This window comes from Fulmarus glacialis, unplaced genomic scaffold, assembly GCF_000690835.1.
Source record: "Fulmarus glacialis isolate BGI_N327 unplaced genomic scaffold, ASM69083v1 scaffold15246, whole genome shotgun sequence".
Lineage (NCBI taxonomy): Eukaryota > Metazoa > Chordata > Aves > Procellariiformes > Procellariidae > Fulmarus > Fulmarus glacialis.
This window is the reverse complement of record NW_009218881.1, coordinates 1-9819: the sequence shown is the minus strand read 5'-3', so window position 1 is coordinate 9819 and position 9819 is coordinate 1. Positions and strand designations below refer to the sequence as shown.

Below are 9819 nucleotides of genomic sequence, written 5' to 3'. Positions count from 1 at the left end.
TAATCTTCTCTGAAAACACTTGCGTACCTATTCCTTCCTGTAAATGGCATACAGGGACAATGCAACTTTTGTTCAGAACTTTTATCATCTTTGAAAGTGAATGCAGTAGCACCCACTTGCCGAGAGATGAAATTTTCATCTTTAAAAGGGTAAGTTACCTTGTGTCTAACACACTTGACATTGAGATAAACAGCTCTTGTATTCAGAATTCGTTGCCTGGTTGCCAGCCACCTTCCCCCTCCCCTGATCAGCAGTGTTTTAGAGCTAGCCTAAAATAATTTTAGGTCCAGGGCCTCCAGCTTCAATCCCTGATGAACAGCCTTGACAGTAGGACATGCTACTCTGCGGTAATCTCTTTTAAATAGCAGTAAATTTTAGAAGGTCATAGTTAAGTGACTTCAGTTCACACTTGCCAGAATAGAGCCCCACGGATTCCAGGGAACTTAGACCTGATCCCAGCACCATCTTACATCCTTCAGCTTACTGGTGGGGTAAGCCAGAGGACCATGTTGGAAGTGCTCAAGCACCACCTCTTCATAAGTTAGTAAATATGAACAGCTCCAGTCAAAAAAAGACACCAACACATCTGTAATTAAGATCTTTCCTAGACAGGATTGCTGAAACTCCAACTCTCTACTCTCAGGCTGCGTTTTTTCATTTCTCTCATCTCACTGGAATATACCCCGTATATCTTGGGCAATTTATTGTAGGGAAGTTCTTCACAGAGTTCATTCTGGAGGCTATTTTACAGTTGGAATATATCTGCTGTTTTGAAAGTATACTGCCTGAACAAAGGTCATTATACCATGTCAGTTTTCTTCCCTCCCTTGAAATTTGCATGCACCTGAGGAAAATTCATTGCCTCTTAAAACATGATAACAGTCAAGACTGCAAGCATGAAAATACTTCACACTGTATTTTCAGTTCAGTAATGCCTCAGATGAATTTCAGAACAAAATTAAAGTCTTATCAATAACACAAAGTACATTTTTGAAGTCCTTTATTAATCTGAATATAAAAAGACAGAAGTTGCCTACAGTATAGGACAAAGCTCTTGCTTCATGAGGAAACAAAATTTTCTTTACAAAGTGAAAAAATAAATACCCTCTTAGAGTAAGGTTTATATGCTAATGTGTCATAAAAAAGTAGAGTTTTAATATTTTGACAAAATGTCTGTGCAAAGAAACAGATGCATAAACACACATTACTGCTACATTAAGGCAATATGAAAAGTATAGTCAGAAAATTTCAGTAAAGTGACAGTGTACTTTTCTAGCTTTGATTAAGCCAGTATTGCACCCAAACATGGTCTCTAGTTCCCTCCGTACCCTGGAGAATACACTAGGAAACCAGAGCCCAAAATGCCCAAGCAGGGGGGTAGAGATTAAAAACATTTTAGCAGGAAATGACCTACCCAATAAAGATGTTAACTGAAGAAAGCATTTAAAATTATACACAACCCTTACTTTAGAAATTAATGGTACATGTTTAGTAGTTTAAAATCAGTCTCCAAAACCAAAGCCAACTTAAAGCGCAGCTGACTGCAGCTCCCAAGACCACCAGCCAAGACAGATGGGGGAAACCTGGGAGTACCTTGCCCACGGAGCATTGAGAGTGAAGTCCCATAACAGTGCTTCCATGGGACACTGACCCACCCTAGACACTTTGCAATTTACAAACTTGTCCTACCCTTCCAAAGCTATTCTCTCAAAACTGTTTTTCTATTTAACAGAATTCTGAATTAAACACAGCTGCTTGATGAAGCCTTGTGACTTCAGTTTAAGAACCTTTTTTTTTTTAAAGAAGTTCTTCCCCCTTTAAAGCAGTTTACTAAAAGCAGAAACTATGAGCCATACTAAACTGGTATTTGTAAAAGCTAGTCTTAGCTAGTCTTACTATTAAAATAAATGGAGTGACTGTATTAAAAAGGATTTAGAGTGTAAAACAAAAGGCTGCATTGCTCTCACTGGGTATATCAATATGTGTACACCACATTTCTCCAGGGTTACCTAGCTTTTTGGCAACATTGCCATGCTACAAACTTATGCATCATTCTCCTTTTAAGTAACATGAATCGGTTACACTTCTGTTCTCAAAAAACATCCCAAACCATTTTGGACATGCTGAACGAAGAATATTTATGTTCAAAAATGCAGTATTTTTGCTTTTGATCGTGGATAGGTGCCAGAGTGATTGCCTTCTTCACAATCAATGGTTGCATTTCATATTAGTGCAGTTTAAAAAGTACATATGGGTTTAAAGTGTATACGGTGATCATATCACAGTCAGATTGAGAAGACTGGTGTGGGTTGGCAAGTACACATGCTGGACATGCTCTACACGAGATCTGCAAACAGGACACGACTGGAAAGGAAAAACATTAGGAAATTAGTTTACTTCACATTTTGAGAGTCTCCATACTCATTGGAGACTTCCCTCTAGGTACATAACAACAGAGCACTTTTCCATAATCTCCATATTTAAAACAGGGTTTAATGAGAAACACGTACCTATTTCTTACCCTCACCACACGTCAAGTAAGCACAGCTAAAACTTATCTTTCAAACACATCATCTAAACAGAATGTTCTTTGGAATTAGTTTACAACAAAAAATTTTAGAAGTAAGTTTTACTAGAATATCAACGTAAACATATTAATCCATGACTGTTAAACATACAGAAACCCAAAACTTCCACGTATTTGGTAACTCACACCTTAATGGCATTGCCATTACCTGTAATTGGGCAGCACAGGTCTTGCAGCATACTGTGTGGCCACAGGGACAAAAGGTTGAATTTATTTCTTCTTCACAACACACCATGCAAAGCATGGACTCCTTTAGCTTCCGCAGCTTCTCTTGCAGAGCTTTTGTTTGTTGGCAGCTAAGACCCTCACAGTTGTCACAGTTCATGCTACTTTCCGAAGACTTAAGGGGGGAACTTGGTGGGGTTTGGTCACTTCTTGAAACAAGATCCACAATGCCAGCATTATAAAGAGCCCGCCTTGCATGATCGTAAACTTCTTTTGATGTTCTTTTAATGTCAAAGACATATTTTTTACCAAGATTAATGTTTTCATTCAGGAATAGAGATGCTAGGTGGCCCTTTAAGTCTCGACTATACTGCATCATGACAGCACTGGTGACAGTGTCACACCTATTAAACAATAAGAAAAATGCAAATTCAGTTAGTTAATACCAATAAACCTATCCCTACAATAATTTGTTCCCAAAGTTGAAGTAACAGCACTGAAATTAAAGCAAATAGAGCAGTCTGAGATAGTATGTAAGCTCTTGAATGTTGTTTGCATGACAACTCTACTTTGAAAAGTGTAAAATGGAAAAGTGACAGTTACTTTACATCTTCAAAAATGCGAAGGGTCTGGTAAAATGGAGTCAGCCTATGGAAGGGACTTACGGCATTATGCTAATATAAACAGCCAATGCCTGCTTAATCCACATTGAGCCTGGCAACACCTCTTTACACGGTAATTTCCAAACACTGCATTAAAGAATTCCAATTAATAGTCTTTGGCATAACACCTCTTTCTTTAGACAGGCTCTCAAAAATTTTTAGCATAGAGTCAAGTAATGTCGTTAACCACATGTCCGCTCAGTACTCTATATACTAGTATTATATCATCTGAAGGGAACCAGTGTGAATGCAGTGTATAGAATTAAATTAAGCCATTTGTATTTGCCACCGAGGTTTCAGCTACCCTAACCATGTTTGTCACGTATTTCAGTGATAGAGTTACATCTGCAGAAGCCTATTAAGGCATATAACTTCTCTAGACAACGTAGGAAAGAAAATGCAAACACAGAACACAAGGACTACAGCCTCACCAGGCCTAAGGTCCAAGATCCAAGCTTATGGCCAAATGCTATTGCCTAGCTAAAATTCTGCTTAAATTAAAATCAGAAACTGCGAAGGACAGCAGAAGTTACAAGCAGAGACAGATCAGAAAGTTAAGACTAAGTTATATAATGCTTTAATTGCCTGGAAAAAAATACGAAGAGTGCAAAACAGCAGTGCAAGGGCATACAATTAAAGAGCAGCACAAGACATGCTTAACATCAGGCTCACAAAATAAGCAGTGGTTAGCTGCCGATTAGCTGCAGTGGTTAGAAAGGCAACTAGTTGATGTTAATTGCTGTAACTTAAAATCATCTGATTTGAGAAGCTGGATAGGTCTTTGCCTATGTACTTCCCTCTGCTTTAAGTCCAATTCTTCTCTTACAAAGTAATTGAAACTGGTATGTGGTGGTTAATTTAGAGAAAACACCACTAAGTGTCTTTCACAGTTAGTTCTACTGATCAGTGTTGGACCTCACAGTAGGAATGAAAAGGGGTTTTAAAAAAATCAGCCATCAACAAACCAGTATAGCACCCCTACCTCAAAGAACAATGCGATAAAGACAATGGAGAGCTGCTGGCACAAAACAAAATCCAAGGCATGTGAGCAAGGACAGAGGAATTATAGAAAGATTTAAATACATGGGATGGGAAGGTGGCATACAGGTAACTTCTAGCAACTGGAGGACCCAAATAAAGGAGAAAAAGAGTACATGTGCATATGAGCTACACCTACATATTCTGAAAGACAGGATCTTTCTTCTCCTTTGGTCTCCCATCCTCCCTCTTACATAGAGACAAAAAATGTATGTATTGTTTATGAAGTATCAAAGAATACAGTAAGTTTATGTTCTGAAGTGCTGTTACTCATAGTGGTAGACTGAGAAATTTTGCTTATTTGTCTTGTACTCCCACCCCACAAAATGGAAAGCAGCAAAAACCTGTTCAGCTTCTGGACTTAAGAGGAAAGTAGAGGCTGCAAAGACAATTAAATTTTGCAGAGAATTTCTGAAATGCAGTCAGACTGCTGGTTGCTTAAGCACTTAATTCAAATACTGTGGAGAAGAGCAGCAGCAGTTGACTCTTCTAGTGGCAATACTGACCTGTAAAATGCATGTGTCTCTGTAATTGCTCTATAGAGTCCACTTGCTGCCCTTGTGCTGATCATCTTAAACAAGAGAACTACACTATTACCAGACTCCTTGGTGACAGTCAGATATACATTCTTCCCAGATTGAGTTGCCATTTGAACAACAGGATAAGCAATCCTATAAATGAATAAAAAAAGAAAGGTTATTTAGCTTTTAAGGATAAGGGCATTTTCCACAAACTATGGTGCACTTTTACCAGAAGTTACAATAATCTCCGACCGTTCTCTGTAATGCTAGATTGAAGATGCCGCCTCAAAAATGCACACAGAAATCAAGACTATTAAGGCCAGTTGCCATCTTGACTGTAAGCAGGTAGTATCCTCAGACACTACATTCCAATAGCTCCTTTTAGTAATTCATAGAGCAGTTTTGTATATTTATGTAAAAACTAGAGGCATGCTCAGTACTTCTAAAAAAATGGAAGATTAAAATGGTTCCACAAAGCACATACCTGTTGATAGGACTGAAGTCATCTCTACAGATGGATATGCCTTCAGGTCCAACACCAATAAGGAGTTTTTGCCCTTCACTATCTCTCACTGAGTGCCACTCTACCCCATAGTTCTCCAGTGTTGTAACTATCTGTAGAACCTGGTATTCAGCAGAAGCTTGACTTAGACCTTCTAGCTCCTTATGCTTTGCAGTAATGCTGTTGATAAAAAGATTACGGATAGGTCAATTAACTCAAGTATATGCCATTACTGGCAGCAGCTTGTTTTAACATGGGTTTTTAGATGACCTAGTTAAACAGATTATTAAATGCTCCTGACCTGCTTTATCTGGCTATAGATTTCCAGTAATCATGAACTGGAAAGAACTGAGAATTACCAAAACATCCTGAGAATGTTCAGGAGACAATACTGTGCATTTACTTAGAAATTAAAAACTACATGTAATCAAGTCTTTCCAACTAACACCCCCCCCCCAACATATTTATTTGAACAACTACTAAGTTCATAACTAAAAAAATCTACAGAAAAGCATAACACACTGAAGGTTTCCTGGTACTGAGAAATTGAGCTATGAAGGTGTTTTGGGAATCCTGTTTACTTCTCAGTGTAAGGGTACTAAGCCAGATAAATTCTTGTTACCTCCCTTCACAAGTGTAGGTCTAAGACATACTTGCAATTTGATTACCCTGCTCCAAGTATTTAGACACCTGTATTTCCCCAAGTACTAGAGTTCAACAGCTTTTGCTTTTCACAAAAAAATTGCTCATAACTGAGCTTAAAAATGAACTGAAATCAGAACATTAGTTGAACAGGTTGTATTTTAATCTCCAAAGCTATCTAAATTATTATTTTTTAACAACATAAGATACACTATAGCATCAGCAATTAAGGGCATAACAAAATCTTACACTTTTGGTCTCCAAAAAGGAGGTTATATCAATTGTGCTCTTTTTACCTCTCTAAAATGGTAGTGGTGAGCTCTTTTGCACACAACTCTTCATAATTGTACTTGGCAGTGTTCTGGTTATAATCTCCAAACTTCATCTGTGCCAACAAGGCACTAAGTTCAATTGCGTGCTCTGAAGAACACTGAAGATTACCAGCAAGAAGATCTTCTTTTATATGCAAGAAAAACATATGCCTGCAATGGATTCAGAAATGGTTGCTTACACAAGATGTTAAAAGATGTTAGTAAACAAGATATGTATCAAATAACATCTCAGATATGTTTGGTAACAACTAGTTTGGTAATCAAGAATTTGCAATGAACATACCAAGTAAAGAAAGTCTGGCACAAGGGAAAGAAAAGGGCCTCCAGCTTGTTATTCACTTACACTTAAAGATGAGGCTACAGCTGAAGATGGTATCTAAAAGCACTATTAAAAGAAATGAGCACTTTAATACCATGTTCTTAAGAATAAGAACTGCTTTAACTCCTAAGGTCACTTAGTAATTTCAATGTAGTGAACAAAGTATCAGTGAAATATTTGGACTAGTTTCCTATGTTTAAATTTCTTTGGTCGCCATTTACAAATTGTTCTGCATTTCACAAAAACAAATTTGGGAAGAGCAGGCCAAAACAGCATACACACTTCTATTATGCAACAGGAAAGCCACACTTTCTCTACACAGTGGACATGCCTCTGCCACCACAGTCAAAGGGAAGATAGTGCTTTTGCCAGTGACATGATTAACAGAATAACTTGAAACTTCTGAAAAGGTGTTGTGCAATAAAATGCAAAAACGTCTACTGTGTAAGCATATTTGTCAGACCAACCTTTAAACTTGGGATCAAGGCAGGTTTGACACACCAAAATTTCCACCAATATTAACAGCAGCCTGCTAATTTCCCCTATAGTCTACCTTAATTTATATAAATTCATCCTTATCTCCCCTCAGCGAAGACAATATAAATTTCTTACCATTTGTTCTTAAGACTCAACATATTTATGGCAACCAGATGCAGAAGTAGTTACGTATCACTGAAAAAATCTTTCAATAAATGAAGCCTAGCACCCACAGGGATATGACTTAGCTTCCACAGTAATGCGACATTTACATTTTACTTCTCTATAATCAAGTGTAATCTACTTTTCTTAAAAAGCTATACTAAATCACTTATCACTGAAGTTGAAGATGCTAGTAAGTGATTAGCTTTCCTTCCAACAGCAATTTTGGATAATATCTTATGTATATCCTGTTGTAACGCTCTACAATTCCATTTACAGCAGGGCAAATAGGGCTACTTTTTCAACCTTATGAGCAATTACGTAACTTGCAAAATCTGTATTCGTTCTTAGCTCTGCTAAGGTAAATGCTGCACCTAAGAAAATACTGGGCCAAAAGATGCCCCGTATCCAGAACTTTTGCATTCAAGAAAAAATAGGTATTAAATCATCTCATAAGCTGCCCTACAACCCATTTCCTGCAACAAGTCACACCTCCAACACCTCCCTTTGCAAGCAGTTTGAGGCATGCTACAACTTCATTGCAGTTGTGACAGAAGTGCTTAATTGCATCACTGATGTCTAGACATCAATCTACACTTCAGCAGTTCTAGTGGGGGTCTGGTGGAAGCGAATATATCCTCACTCTGTGCAGGATACAAGTTTAGGTGGCAAGAGGACCCGAACTTCAGACAGTACAGTTGTCTCCACTGCTAGCAGGTTATTCCTTGTTTGGGCTTTTTTTGGAGCAAGTCCCAAACCTCTGCTCCAATCCCTTTCTCCTACCTTGCTAATGTAACTCCTTTTGGCTTGGGACACAGAAAGGCGTATCTGTGGCTTTTAAAAGGCATTGGTTGTACACACTCCTTTTGGGGCTCAGTCCATAAATCCAGAAAAAGTGTTTGATGAATTGCTAAAATACTGTAGCAAAATAAATTCAAATAGTAGGCATTTCCCTAATTCCAATCAACATTTCATAAAATAAATGGCTTTTCATGCACTTTTGATCCTCTGTTAATACCAGAACAGGTTTTCCAGTCATTATAACTATGTACTAATTACACATACAGTATTTTAAAGAAGTATCTGATAATTTTATTCTCATTAGCTGAAACGTGTTTACAGCTACCACACCTAAATGTTTGTATCTTCAGTTTATTTTATGCATATGACAGCACTGACTACACAGGGAAAAGTCAGTCTTCTCCTCTTGCCAGGAAGACCTTATTGACATCAAGAGGGAAGCTGAAAAACAAAAGATTGCTTCTGCAAATACAGCAGAAGCATGGCTTGTCACATTCCATTACTAAAAAGCCAAACAAGTTTACGGTACAATGTGAAATCGCATCACATCAGCTAATGTGCAGTAACTTCCCATAACTGGCTCCTATCACGTAAGTGAAAACATCTCAGACTAAGCTACTTTGCATTTTTCTGATAAAGGGGACAAAGTTATGGCACGTATAAGGGACAGTTATTGCAAAGTAACTAAAGCTATGGAACTTCATGTCCTGGCTTACACTATGGTAAGCTATTTTGTTAAGTTAAAGAAAACAGACAAAACCATCCGTATTTAACAGTCCATCTCAAAGTCATTGGTCTGCACCTAAAACACCCATTGCCGGCCCAAGTGAAGCCAAGCCCATTCCCTAAACTGCACCCATAGGTCAGAAACTAGTTAACATTGGGCCTGCCAGTGAAATGAGTTTTTGAATGACAGTGAATGGCTTCATACTGATCTGCTACAGCAGCTGCCCTGAACCAAAGTTCAGGTAGCAAATTCACTGCTGTTTTTTTTTCATTTTGACTCCTTAAGTGTGTTTGAGGAAGATAAAGCATCTAGAAATTGAAAGACAGTGAAGGTTGCAAACATTTTATACATCTGAAAAAGTGATTCTGATTAATGCAGATTCTGATTTGCCCATCCAGCCTTTCTAAGATTAATATCCATTGCCCTTCAAGGTTCAGATCATAACACGAGCCAGAATCTGATTATAAAAGCAGATTTTTCTTTTTACACAAAACTAAAAAAAAGTTTTTTGATCCTTAAACAGAAAGGCAAAATAATGTGCTTTTATTGCTGAATACAGTCAAGCAAAACTAAAGCATTGGGACACTTGAGGCAGTTCCTTATCCAATTCTGCAAAGTCTAAAGGACCCAACAGATTGTCTGTAGAAAACCTGGTCACATTACAGATTCTGTTAATTACCAGAAAGTATTTACCTAAGTTTTTGTAAATTAGATTGTGACCGAATCACTCTCATTGTTAAGGTGTATGCAAGTTTCAAGACTTCTCTGCGACATGTTTCACAAAGACAGCTTTCCGCCAGAGAACTTTCTGCCCCGAGACAGCGGTGCAGGCCAATCGGGAGTGGAGCTCCTCGGGCTGCTGGGCCGTGCCCCAGCGCCGCAGC

At 38.1% G+C, this 9819-nt stretch overlaps 1 protein-coding gene across 1 annotated transcript; it reads right to left on the bottom strand.

Annotated features, from left to right (window-relative positions):
* Window positions 1-987: 987 nt before the first annotated feature.
* MYLIP (myosin regulatory light chain interacting protein) lies at window positions 988-6599 on the bottom strand (the record flags this gene model as incomplete). The annotated part of the gene is made up of 5 exons (XM_009580180.1): window positions 988-2364; window positions 2736-3156; window positions 4959-5123; window positions 5458-5655; window positions 6414-6599. Coding segments are annotated over 5 exons (1060 nt in total), but the record flags the coding sequence as incomplete, so codon positions are not given.
* Window positions 6600-9819: the final 3220 nt, after the last annotated feature.